Genomic DNA, 14,420 nt, shown 5'->3' on the forward strand with positions numbered 1-14,420 from the left:
ATTAATTTTAGTTCCATTTGATTTAAATTTATTTCAGATAATTTGAATGATTTAAATATCGTGGAAAATCATAAAAATTTGTTGATGTTATAGCATCCCATAAATGAGGATTCGATGAAAAGATTCGAATTGATCGATAAATTTTATTATCTTGCATTTTAATATTAATACTTGTAAATGGTTCGAATCGTATTAAATAATATGATACAAAATATCAATTAGAATAATGTAATTTATATATAAATTTGTTTTCTTCATCAATTTCTGAGAATAATTACATGAAATGTTCAAATAGATATTCATTTATTACTTAAATATGTTTAATTAATTATCGATAAACATTCGGATCATTTAAATCAATAGTTTCATTTGGATAATCTTTTAATACCAATGGAAAAACCGGATGTTGTGTTAAATCATTAAAACTTATTCCTGAAAATTAATTATTATTAAATATTTATAATTTGACATTTCCCCATTTTTTGGTAATTTTCTCTTGTTTTAACATTGATGAATTTGATGTTTGTAAATATTTCAAATTTGGTAATTTTAATTTTTTATCTATTTTAAAAACTGTTTCCTGAATATTTTGATTTCGAAATATTATAAATTTTTTATCATAAAACACTTGGAATATGATGTTGATTTCTTTGTATTCCCATATATAAATCTTTGAGTTTATTTTCAATTAATCGATGTTGAATATTATTATTTATATTATCTGGCGTGAAAAAAACTTGATTATTATGAAGATAAAATGTACATTGAAGTAAATTATTTAATTTAATATGTTGTGATGGTGAAGAAAATGAATATGTATATGTATCTTCTTTAGAACCATCAACATTTATTTCATTTTCATTTTCAATTGTAGTAGTTTCTATTGAATTAGTTGAATCTGAATTTATTTGTCTAAATGATTGTAATCTTTATAATGCTCCTGTTTGATCATGTAAATCACATAATAAAGATCCCATTTGATGTTGATCAAATTATTTATTCGATAGTAATAATTATGTCTCTAATCTAAATATAATGTCAATGATAATTTCCAATATTGTTCTTTATTAATATTAATACTTAATGAATAATTAATTTAGAATTCTTGTATTAATCTTTATACATCTTTTGTATATATTCTTGATTATTTAAATTATATAAATGTTGTTGTTTAATTGATTTGGAGAAGTTGCGTTATTGGATTTAAATTATTTGTTGCAACCATTTTCCAAAACTTGTCAAAACTTTTATTTTAACGTTCGTTTCATATTACAAGAAGAATTGGATCTCGTTTAAATTGGTTATATTTTTACTTATGAAAGAGTAGTTGATTAAGTCAGAAAAAAAATCAAAACTTTTTTTGGCTTGGATTCCATATTAGATGCCAAAAAATATCAGTAAAATATTAATCTTTATAGAGTTTGTAAACTTACTTTCGCTCTTTGGTGTGGGTTCTTCTGATGTATCTAATGGACAATCAATAAATTCTGGTTTATATTGCCCAACTGGTTCTGGGTCAACTTCAGGATAATTTTATGGAGGATTTTCATGAGGTGCATCTCCATTCATTATTGGTCCATAACCTTAATCAATTTCTTAAAGATAAATAAAAAATAATGTTTTCTTCTGAACATTGAATATTATTAGAAGAATTTCGACAATTTCATGTGCATGGATTTTTTGTTATCTTAAAGTGTGTTGCAGGTGGATATAACAATTCATCTTTATTATTAAAAAAATCTTTTACTGTTTTCATATTCATTTTTGCTTCTATTTTAATGATATAATTAGGATTTTCATTATATATTGAATATAAACTTGATGACACCAAAGTGAATGTTCTTGTAACATAAAAAAAAAAAATAATATTTTTGCGAATTAATATAGAGATAATAATATAATTTTCATTGAAAACAGGATGATTTAACTCGATTTATTATAAAAAAAATCATATCACCAAAATAAAATTAAAATATTTTTTTATCTATATCATATTTTTTTTAATAAATTCGATAAATAAATAATCTTCCAGATCATAGTTAATATAAATATATAAAAAAACAATAGTATCACACTTTATTATTTCAGACTTTGAGATTCAGGAAATTGATGTTGGTTATAAATTAATGTTTATGACATTATAAATAGGATGTATCAAGATATGACCAAATTAACTTTTTATCACATATATATGTATTTACTTTATCAAAATATTAATATTTTCATATCAACTATTACCAGTCTGGGGGTCATATATTGAAAAAGAAAACAAAGATAATAAAAAATGCCAAATATAAAAGTGTCAAATTTATTCACAACCTGATGCCTTCTCAACACCAAAAAGAATTTGTATCATTTATTAAATGGCAAATCGAACAAAAAATATTTGATATTAATGGTAAATATGTTTCTCATGAATATTGAATGTTTAATAATTTTTTTTGGAATTAATATAAAATTAATGAAACAGCACTTCATTGGGCAACACGCCAAGGTCATTCTGAAGTTACAAAAGTTCTTTTTTTACAAGAAGGAATTGATATTAATGCTAAAGGTATTTATTTGTTTTATTTAAAATTTATTTTAATAATTTTGTATTTCAAAATAATATTTGGAAATTATTCAAATTATTTCGAACAGCACTTATTTGGGCATCTTATGAAGGTCATACAGAAATAGTTAAATTACTTCTTGAACAAGAAGGAATTGATATTAATGCTAAAGATATTTATTTGTTTTATTTATAATTTATTTTAATAATTTTTTATTTCAAAATAATATTTGGAAATTATTTAAATTATTTAAAACAGCACTTATTTGGGCATCTTCAAAAGGTCATACAGAAATAGTTAAATTACTTCTTGAACAAGAAGGAATTGATATTAATGCTAAAAATATTTATTTGTTTTAATTGAAATTTATTTTAATATTTTTATATTTCAATATAATATTTGGAAATTATTTATATTATTTGAAACAGCACTTATTAGAGCATCTTGGAATGGTCATACAGAAATAGTTAAATTACTTCTTGAACAAGAAGGAATTGATATTAATGAGAAAGATATTTATTTGTTTTAATTGAAATTTATTTTAATATTTTTATATTTCAATATAATATTTGGAAATTATTTTAAATATTTGATACAGCACTTATTAATGCATCTTTAAATGGTTACACAGAAATAGTTAAATTACTTCTTGAACAAGAAGGAATTGATATTAATGAGAAAGATATTTATTTGTTTTATTTGAAATTTATTTTAATAATTTTGGACTATTTCAAGATAATATTTGGAAATTATTTAAATTATTTTATACAGCACTTATATGGGCATCTAGAAATGGTCATACAGAAATAGTTAAATTACTTCTTGAACAAGAAGGAATTGATATTAATGCTAAAGATATTTGTTTGTTTTATTTAATATTTATTTTAATAATTTTTAATTTCAAAATAATATTTGAAAATTATTGAAATTATTTAGAACAGCACTTATTTGGGCATCTTATGAAGGTCATACAGAAATAGTTAAATTACTTCTTGAACAAGAAGGAATTGATATTAATACTAAAAGTATTTATTTGTTTTATTTGATATTTATTTTAATAATTTTGTATTTCAAAATAATATTTGGAAATTATTTAAATTATTTAGTACAGCACTTATTTTAGCATCTTCAAAAGGTCATACAAAAATAGTTAAATTACTTCTTGATCAAGAAAGAATTGATATCGATACTAAAAATATTTATTTGTTTTGTTTCAAGTATTTTTAAATAATATGATATTTCATATAAACATTTGGAATTACTTTCAAACATATAAAACAGCGCTTATAATAGCATCAGAAAATAAAAATGCAGAAATTATTCGATTATTTGCAGACAAAATTCAACATCATAAATGTGATGACATAATAAAACTAAAAGATTCTCAAGGATAAAAGAGGAAATATTTAAATATTGAAATAAACATTTCCTAAATTCAGTTTGTTTTAATACATTAATATTAACGCATGAAATTTGATAAATAGAATATTTTATATCATATTTCATTGCATGATTTTCATATAATTTGATGATAATTTTTGTGAAAAATATTATGAAAAATGCATTATAGAATATCATTCATTTAATAACACTCAAAATTATTTACTGTTCATAGTATTCTTTACTCTCATCAATATTTATTTTATTTTCATTATTATTTCATTTTCATTTTCAATAGTTGTGGTCTCTATTGAATTAGTTGAATCTGAATTTATTTGTCTAAATGATTGTAATCTTTATAATGCTCCTGTTTGATCATGTAAATCACATAATAAAGATCCCATTTGATGTTGATCAAATTATTTATTCGATAGTAATAATTATGTCTCTAATCTAAATATAATGTCAATGATAATTTCCAATATTGTTCTTTATTAATATTAATACTTAATGAATAATTAATTTAGAATTCTTGTATTAATCTTTATACATCTTTTGTATATATTCTTGATTATGTAAATTATATAAATGTTGTTGTTTAATTGATTTAATGGTAGATAATAAAATATTATTATATTTAGAAAAAATTGATTTATTAAATGTAATTCCATTATTATAAAAATTTTTTACTGTCGATACATAATAATCTTCTATGAAATGATCAGATTAGAGAATTTTATGAACACACTTTTATATAGGGTCTGTTTATTTCCGAATAATATTTTATTAAATCATTTTTTAAGCCTGAAAATAAACAAATAAATACCAATATAAATCTGCTTCACTCACCCTTTCTAATCCTACCCCAAAAAAATAAAATAAAATAAAAAAATTTTGCACATGCTTCCAGATTTTCGTTGGATTTAATAGAAGATATATGTTAATACTTTACTTTCATAGAATTCTTTTACATTAGTATAAATTCCAATTCAGAATATACATCAGAAATTTCTTATCCTTTTACGTATATAATAGATACAATCTCGGATTTAATTTCATTTATTATCTCCAAATATATCAGGTATTCGAATAAATATTGAATTCGAAATTATAGTATTGTTTATGATAAATATACCACGATAATTATAATATATCCACCAGGTACAATAAATAAATCATATTCATTACCAAAATCAAATTTTTAATATTTCAGGTTATTCATTTTCGAGAAGTAATCAAATTGAAAATATTATGCTTGATGAAAATGTTCGAAATTCATACTTTTTCACATTTTTCTAATTCAAAGAAACTCGATTTTCGAAAATCGAATTGTTATTATCATTACTGTTTGCTCAATAATTAGTGCTATTATTGTTATATCTTTGCTTGTCATTTTGCTCATTAAGATCAATAATTAGAAACATCCGAGTGATGAACAAGAAGAAGAAAATTATGAGCAAAGTAATTACGAAGTACAAGCTCATTTCAGGATAATAATTTATCATTATCTAATCTGTAAGAAGATCTATTCGACGATGATTTTAAAGAAAAAAATTTATAAATAAAATTTAGACATTGGTTGAATATTTATATATTTCTAATAATATTTATATATTTTTGTAGGTTTAATTAAAGTTTTCCATCTTCGTTCGAATTTCTAAGTATAGTTTACTTAGATTACAAATAAATATCTCGAAAGTTGGAAAGAAAAATTTATCCGAGAGAGATAACTATTTATTGATTTGTTTGATTTTAGTTGCGTTCACCACGAATGCGTTGTGCAAGTTGTACATCACGTTCCATAATTGTAACACGGTTTGCATGAATTGCACAAAGGTTTGTATCTTCAAAGAGTCCTACAAGATAAGCTTCTGATGCTTCTTGAAGAGCTGCAATAGCTGATGATTGGAAACGAAGATCACCACGAAATCCTGACGCAATTTCACGGACAAGACGTTGGAATGGAAGCTTACGGATTAAAAGGTCTGTGCTCTTTTGGTATTTACGAATTTCACGAAGAGCAACTGTACCTGGTCTGAAACGATGTTGTTTCTTAGCGCCTTGTGAATCAACAACTGGTGTTGACTTACGAGCTGCCTTAGCACCGAGTGATTTGCGTGGAGTCTTACCACCAGTAGATTTACGAGCTGTTTGTTTTGTACGAGCCATTTTGGAAATGAATTTGTGAAAATGGAGGGAAAAATTCGAAAGCATTTTTTTGCCATTATGCTCCTATTTATTTTGAAAGGAATTTTATTATGATATATACTACAAAATTATGGGTCTGAATTGACAATATTTTTCACCAAAATTTCAATAATATTACCGGGATTTTCTAACTTAATAAATTGGGGTTCAAAATGCCACTGAAAAGACCGCGAAATTTGAGAAGAAAAACAGAAGAAACATCAATACATCATTTAACCAAATGTCAGGTCGTGGAAAAGGTGGTAAAGGTCTCGGTAAGGGAGGTGCAAAACGTCATAGGAAAGTTATGCGTGAAAACATTCAAGGAATTACAAAGCCTGCTATCAGAAGATTAGCCCGTCGAGGTGGTGTCAAACGTATTAGTGGTGATATTTATGAAGAAATCCGTGGCGTTCTTCGTCACTTCCTTGAAAATGTTATTCGCGATTCTGTTACATATACTGAACATGCAAGAAGGAAGACTGTTACAGCAATGGATGTTGTTTATGCTCTTAAGCGCCAAGGTAGAACACTTTATGGTTTCTAAGTTGTTTAATAAATTTCAAAATCAAATATATTTGATTTGTTTTATATGTTTAAAAACCAACACATTTTCATGTCTCTCATTCATCAATGCTTCGAATTCATTTGACCAGCCGATTGCTTCAACCAGATCAGAAATTGCGTATTGGCAATCACCACCCAAACAAACATTCTATTTAAAATGCTATCAAATTTAAAGAACTTCTGCGCTCTTAGTTCCTTTGGTAAAATCCATTTAACGAATTCAGTTTCTGGATTAGGAGGACGTTACATTTTTGTAAACAACGATAGAAATTTTTCATATCACATTACATTTCACATAAAATCTCAATCACAATTTTGCAATGCGCAACTTCATTCTCTGCCTTATCTCAGCCTGATTATCAAAAAATTAATTAAATCTCTTTTAAAAGATTATCCAAAAACGGCAGTTTTCATTTTGTGAATCCAAATTCCAGTCTTTCTATCATTGTTGATAGTGTTGATTCTCTTTATCACAGAGTCCACATCGCCATTTCTTTCTTTTGGTGTGCCGAATTTGTTGACAGTAGCCGATACTTCTTGAACACCTTTTCCAAGATATTCAGCATTAATACGGAGTGGGGAACATCCTATTGACAAACCATATGACTTCTGGATGATTTCACCGAGGATTTTCCTGTCGGAATTTGTTGTGAAGTATTTGATATCAAGTTCATAATAATTGTTTGCATCGCTTCCATACTTAACAAACACATCATCAGGTATAGGAGTTTCAAAGTCATCAGTTGGGAATGTAATATATGCGCCAAGATGAACTTTACCAGATGAAGTTGTATTGCATGGATCAATAACTAAACCTACAAATGTACCATAAGCACTTTGTTGAATACGGTGTGAAATAACATCAGTTCGTGAGAAGAAACAATATAATCCTGGATGTGAATGATACCAACCAACTGGTAAATCGTTATGACCAAACATTGGAGATAAACGCCTGAACTCAATCACATCCCATTGGGCTTCGTCAGTAACAATAACTTGTGTTTCTGAACCAATAACAGATGTTGCAAAAGCATCTGAAATATAAATACTGTCTTCCTTGGCTCTGCCGTAAAGGAAACCGACAATTTCTTTTGGAAGTGGTTTTTCGTTTGCTCCTTTGATGGAATGTTTCATCATTGTTAACAAAGCACGTGGGGTGACAAAAACACGCTTGAAATATTTCTTGTCTTGACGTTTTCGACCTTCTTCAAGATAATCACGTTGAGCTTCGACATCAAATTGGAAGAAGTCAGCTTCAGTCGCAGTAGTCATTTTTGAAAACCGTTTATCCGAATTGTGTCAAAATTATTTGAACGATAAAATTGCACTCAATTTTTGCCAAGATTTTGTTTTCTTCTTTGTCTGACTTCCTTTTAAAAGATATCTTAAATCTTGATATCTCTTTCTTATTTTTTCAAAAGTGTTTTGTTTAATCTTATTTTCCAAAAGTTTTTGAAAAATGATTTTTATGTAATTTAAATAAATTAATATGTTTTGAACAAAAAATCAAAAACAAAAAACATGTTTATCATTTGATGTTTTTCTTGTGTAAAAATTTGTATAATATGTGTTCTTAATAAGATTTATTGTAAGAACAAAGAATGGGGCACTCCAAGAGAATGGAGATGGAAAAATTGGAACTTCTCACAAGTCTCCAAAATGAAATCAATAAATTCTTATATTTAAATGAATCCTCTATTGTATCTGCAGTAAAAATTCAAATTACAAAGACATTCGTTTTTCCAATTTCTTCAAAAGATAATCCATTCCCCAATGCATTTCTTTTAATATTAAGATCTAAAAAAGCCGGGAAAGAAAAACAGACACTTATTAAATTGATGAATGATTGTGTTTCATTACATTTATTTAATAATGATGCTTTTGCTTTAATATTACAAGCTTATTTTGAAAATCTTTCAAATATAGATAAAAGCTTTGTTAATAATTTAATGCAGTTAATGCCAATTCTTATACCAAAAAACATTGAATGCTTAAATGTAATATCTCTTTTCTATTCAATTGTTTTTAGTATATATAAAACAGACTCTGATGATCTACTCGATTTAGTACAACAAATGACATCAGCAATTTTTTCTACTATCGAAAATCTTAAATTATCAATTTTCACATATGATAATATTAAATTTCCCAACAGCGCAATAGCATGTATATATTTTTTAATGAACGATCTTGTTTTATGCATTGAAGGCAAATCCTCAAAATTTCTAAAAATTCCATCAATTCCAATGTCAACAGAAATCTTTAATATGATTATAAGTGAACATAATGACATTATTATTCAACATAACCAACTTTTAAAAGTCATTGGACCAGTTATAAAGCCTCCATTGACGACACAAAATGTTAATTACATCTGTACATTTATGGAAAATTATTTTTTAATTCTTCCAAAAGTAGGAAATTCATTTTTAGTCTCCATATTACAGAAAAGCAATAATCCTTTGTTGTATCTTCTAATTCGATATACGCATACACATCAACCGAATCTTTTTATTCATATGAAAATAGACACATTACAAAAAATTTTTAATGTTTTAGATAATTCATTTGAAGTAAATTTACCTTTAATATCATTAGAATTTTCTAATTTATGGGACTCAATTAATGATTTACCATATTATTGTAAAGTCACTTCAATTGAATTTATTTATTCATTTGTTACGTCATTAACGTCAAATGAAAACACATCAAAAGAAATTCAATCGAAAATAAACGTTCTCTGGCCTAACGTTCTCTCGTTAATAATTAAAGGAATAAAACTTACAAAATCGAATTATTCCGAACATATCTTTTGTATTTATAAGACTTTTTTAGAGGTCATTGAAGATAAATGTTGTATCTCAATAATGATATGTGTATTATGTAGTTTTGTTGCCAAACAAAAATTATATCGTAAAACTCCTCATTCTCTTGAAACATTATCCAATGAAATTTTACATGATAATATAATAGGATATGGATTTAAGAAGAAAAGAGCTATCGCGTATCAATTATTACTTACATTATTATATAATTCACCATTACTCTTCACCAATTATTATTTACGACTCTTTTTATCACTTGGAATGTATCCTAATTCCAAAATTGATCCGAAATTCACATTAAAAATCGAAACTAAAGAACTTATTAAAATGTGTTTAATCCTTTTAACAGGATCACCATTTTGCGTTAATTTTTTAAGCCAAATTTTAGTCACAAACAAATTCCGTTTTACTGAAATCTGGGGACATATCCAAGAACAAATTCCAGAGTTAATACTTAATGACAAAGACAATGATAAAGAGAAAGAAATATTTCGTTTAATCAATGAAATCGTGACGAATTGTTTCGATGAATCAATCATTAAAATCATATTGACGATAATCAAACGAACGAATTCATTAAAGTTAAAACCATTAATGAACATAATACGTTCGATATTATTACATAGTGCGAACAAGATTAATCATTGTTGGGATGACTTATTAACTATAATATCTCCGTCGACTAATTTTAATGATGACAACGAAGTATTATCAATAGCGTTTGCGTCATTAAATATAATATGTAATGAACATTTCCAAAAGCTAAGCGAAGAAGAAATGCAAAAATGTATTTCAATAATATTCGAATTCGCATTACAAAACGTCAACATTAATATATCGTTGGCTGCTTTCGGTCTTTTATGGATTATAACTCCTTTCATTAACCAGATTTCGAGGTTTTGGAAGAGAATTCTTAGTGAAATTCTTGTGTTTTTTAATGACTTGAGATGTGACGTATCACTTTGCGCAGTGAGAACATTCTTCTCGTTGTTGTCTTCAAATATTACTCAAACGCCAAATGATATTTATGATCATTTGATCGAAAATTGTTTCATTCCGTATTTGATGACTTTTACAACTGAGAATTCGGAAACTTGGAACGTACAAAATTTGATTTTGCTTGAGATATGTCATTGCGTTTGTTCGTGTTGGGATTACTTCGTGAAAAATGTTCAATTCGTGAGGAATTTTTGGGAATTGTTGATCGAAAAACAATTGACATTTTTGATGAATTGTAAAGACCAGGAAATTAACGTTAACGCTCAGCAGTTTTATGAAGAGGCTTTGAAATGTAAGAAACTTGATGAGAGATTAAGAGATATTTTGATTTCGTCTTACGTAAGATCTGTCGAATATTTTTTGAAAAATGAACCTTCAAATTCGTTGGTAATATCAGCAATTGGAAGGTTTTATTCAACTATGTTTTCGATACAAATCGAGTTTTTCACTCAAAAACAATTAGATTTATGGTTAAGTTCATGTGAATCAATTGTTTTAACTTTACCATCGGAAAACTACGTTCACATAACTTCCCATAAGGTTATTGAAAGTTGTATAGATGTTTTATTTATGAAACAAGAGTTTTATCAATCAATTTTATCTTCATTAGTTAACATTTGCGAGAAAACGTTAAGCACTTTAGTGAGAACGTTTATTTTTGATCAGTTATTAACGGTTTTGAAAACAAAAATTGAGCCAAACCGTTTTCTAGATTTTATATTTCATTGTCAACGACTTTTCTCATTAACAGAAGCAACAACTTTTATTCAAGGGGTATTATCATATAATTTTCAAATAACGGAAGAAAATGCTCAAAAATATTTTGAAATATTAGATTTTATTGGCAATATCTCAATTCGATTATGGCCCCAAATTAGTTTAGAGTTAATTCAAGTATTACCATTAGTAAGCATTGATTCCCAACTTTCATTTGTGTCTAAAATTAGTAAAGATGCCGAACTATTAATAAATTGTTGGAATCAATTGTGCGAATATAATTCGCCAATTTTTTCTGAATCTTTTTTTACTAACTGTTACCAAATAATATTAAATCATCTATATGATAAACTATCATCTAATGATGAACAAATTGTAATTTTGATACTTTCGTTTATCCAAAAAACAAATGCGTCACCAAAACACATCGGAGAAAACGAGAAATTCACAAAATGGCATATTTTCTCAATATTACCTTATTTATTCCCTCTTTTAAATCATAAAAACCAAAACATACGTGAAATGGCTCGAAACACTTTTGTTTGTTTACAAAACGAAATGAAATCTTGTTATTCAATAAATGTTTTCAATTAAATTTTTTTGTTTAATTAAAAAATAATTGTGACATACGATTAAAATCAATTGAAATTATCAACGAGAATTGGGGTGCATCATACGATATCGTATTTTTTGTATGGTTTATTTAAGCTGCTTCTTTTCCAAAACAGAATCTGAAAAATGTCATCTGCTTCTTCAACTTCAAAATCCCCAAGCCTTCAATCGGCTTCAAGTCCAAGCCCTTTACCGGTTAATCCTGAGGTTGAACAAAATCATACAGCAAAGAAAGCAGAAACAGAAAATGTTACCGAAGAACAAGCAAGACAATGGGGAATTTGGCTTGAAGAAGTTCTAAAAGAAAACCCACAATTTCTTCCCCTAAGAGAAAGGCTCCTTCCTTGGACTGGAGGCTATTCTTTTGCAAATGTTGTTCATTCTGATTCTCAAACTACATCGGCACACATTAACAGATACTCTACTCTTGAACTTATTTATCAACACCTTACTGCAATTGGTATGCATCAAACTGCAAAATCATTAGAAAAAGAAACAGGATTACAATTTCAAAATATTGAACAACCATGGGATAAAACAGATCTCTTGCTTCTATTATCTTCAGGAGTTTTACCAAGAGAAGATCCTTGGGGTCCTATAAAAGAATCACATCATTCATTTACAAATGAAATTCTTGATGAAGACTTCTATTCTTCTCCATATGTCGAAAGTTACCGTGATATATACAAAGAAATAATCAATCCTGATTTTGGTGTCATTTATGAAGGTTCAGAAAAATCATTTCAAAGTATAAAAGCTGCATCACTTCGCCGTATAGTAGTTTCCATCATTATTTACAAAGTTACAGGTGACGAACTCAATAAGATATTTCTTATCATTAACTCATTTACAAGTACATATCACTTTTTCCAACATCTCGCGGCTGTCTATAATGCTGACAAATGTCAAATGTCTGAAGAAGACCGTGCGAAACTGATGAAAGGTCATGAATTCAACCAAATCCAGGTTATCAACGTCATCAGGAGCTGGATCAATTTCCATGGTTTATTCATCAGCCGGAGAACGTTAAAGGCGATTGATGAGTTCCTCCGGAAAATCATCTCGGAAAGGCAGTCGGACTCAATTGTTGCACTTGCCAAGGCACTTCTTGATGCTATCCCAACAGCCAAGTCGGGGTCGATACTAAAAACTATAGGAAAACCGACAGTTCAACCAATAATTGATAATCAACAAATTTTATTCAAGCCATCCCTTACAATCCTAGAGCCTAATCCTACAGAGGTTGCACGTCAAGTAACGCTTGTGTTTCATGACGCTTATAAGAAAATTCATTCTCGAGAATTTGTTGTTGCACTTGGAGATCGAGCTATTTCACAAAAGACTTCTGCTCTTTCTGAGTTTTTCGAGATTGGCCGTAAGTTCCAACTACAAATTCTTGAAGCGATTGTTTGTGCTACTGACAAATCAAAAGCGATTTCTCAAGTTCTTACTCTTTGTTCGGATCTTAACACACTTGGCAACTACGATGCTCTTTCGTGGATAATTAAGATCTTAGAACGCGAAGAACTTCGGAATTATCTTGTCAAATCTGATCCGAATTCATTTGAAAAGATCCTTCAGCTTGATATTTGTGCCGGAGTTAATGCTAACAATAAGGACGAATATGCCACTACCCTCCTAAACAGGTTTGGCAAGCGAGAACCAACAATACCTAACATGCAAACCGAGGTAAAGTCCATCAAACCTGATTCATCCCCATCTTACATCAACGGTTTAATAAACCTCAAAAAAAGGCGACCGTTTGCTGAAAAGCTGGCGGTTTTGTATCGTTTTCAAAATCAACCATACAATTTTTATACAGTGTCACAAATTAAAAAAGTAATCGAAAGAGGTGCAACGTTGTCTGAAACAGAGATTTTAGAGAAACTCTCGAAAACGTAAAAAGGATTTCAAAAGTGATTTTTTAAAAAATATATATCACATTACGCATTTTAAAAATTGATTTTTGTTTAAACATTTTATTGCTACAAAACCTTTTGTAAAATCATAATTATTAATATCTTCAAATGATATTTCATTTGGTGTCCAATGATTTGAATAACCAAACTTTATACCATATTTTATTTTATTCATATTTTTATTCGTTATAAAACAGGATTTCAGAATATCATCACTATCATCTATAATAATTTCATTAAGTCCGTCATCGATAATTTCAAATTCTTGGCTCATCTTATTTTGATACAAGAAAGAAAAATGTAATTCATAAAAATCAAACCAGAAAATTGGGAAGTATATTTTTACACGTTCTAAAATTTAAGTTCTAAAACACGAGGTTGTTTTTAGGAGCTCAAAAAAGCATATTACTTTATGGATTCTATTCTAAAAATATGCATCAGCACGATAAATTCAGACGAAATCATCGTGAAAAAAATAGAACCCAAAAAAAGTCAAAAAATGACCATTTTGGTCAAAAACCTTACTTTCATCCCGTCCATGGACGGGATCACGTCCGCTCTAAAATCACTATAAAAATAACATAAAACATCGTACTTTTGAAATATACATTTTTATATAATTATTTATTTTAATGTAATTACATTTCGATAAATATATATAA

The 14,420-nt window shown here is 27.5% G+C and overlaps 4 protein-coding genes across 4 annotated transcripts; 2 read left to right on the plus strand and 2 right to left on the minus strand.

The window, feature by feature from the left end:
- Nucleotides 1–5,684: 5,684 nt before the first annotated feature.
- On the minus strand, nucleotides 5,685–6,101 carry GO595_006752 (histone H3.2; the record flags this gene model as incomplete). The annotated part of the gene is made up of 1 exon (XM_067920140.1): nucleotides 5,685–6,101. One exon carries the CDS (start codon nucleotides 6,099–6,101, stop codon nucleotides 5,685–5,687), a length of 417 nt encoding a protein of 138 aa, XP_067773078.1.
- Nucleotides 6,102–6,360: 259 nt separating this feature from the next.
- Nucleotides 6,361–6,666, plus strand: GO595_006753 (histone H4-3; the record flags this gene model as incomplete). Its single annotated transcript, XM_067920141.1, has 1 exon — nucleotides 6,361–6,666. One exon carries the CDS (start codon nucleotides 6,361–6,363, stop codon nucleotides 6,664–6,666), a length of 306 nt encoding a protein of 101 aa, XP_067773079.1.
- A 410-nt stretch (nucleotides 6,667–7,076) lies between these two features.
- On the minus strand, nucleotides 7,077–7,958 carry GO595_006754 (Mov34/MPN/PAD-1 family protein; the record flags this gene model as incomplete). The annotated part of the gene is made up of 1 exon (XM_067920142.1): nucleotides 7,077–7,958. One exon carries the CDS (start codon nucleotides 7,956–7,958, stop codon nucleotides 7,077–7,079), a length of 882 nt encoding a protein of 293 aa, XP_067773080.1.
- A 4,007-nt stretch (nucleotides 7,959–11,965) lies between these two features.
- GO595_006755 (RasGEF domain containing protein) lies at nucleotides 11,966–13,741 on the plus strand (the record flags this gene model as incomplete). The annotated part of the gene is made up of 1 exon (XM_067920143.1): nucleotides 11,966–13,741. The coding sequence occupies one exon, from the start codon at nucleotides 11,966–11,968 to the stop codon at nucleotides 13,739–13,741; it is 1,776 nt and encodes a 591-aa protein (XP_067773081.1).
- Nucleotides 13,742–14,420: the final 679 nt, after the last annotated feature.

The sequence above is a fragment of the Histomonas meleagridis genome (assembly GCF_020186115.1).
Source record: "Histomonas meleagridis strain 2922-C6/04-10x chromosome Unknown contig_47, whole genome shotgun sequence".
Classification (NCBI taxonomy): Eukaryota; Parabasalia; order Tritrichomonadida; family Dientamoebidae; genus Histomonas; species Histomonas meleagridis.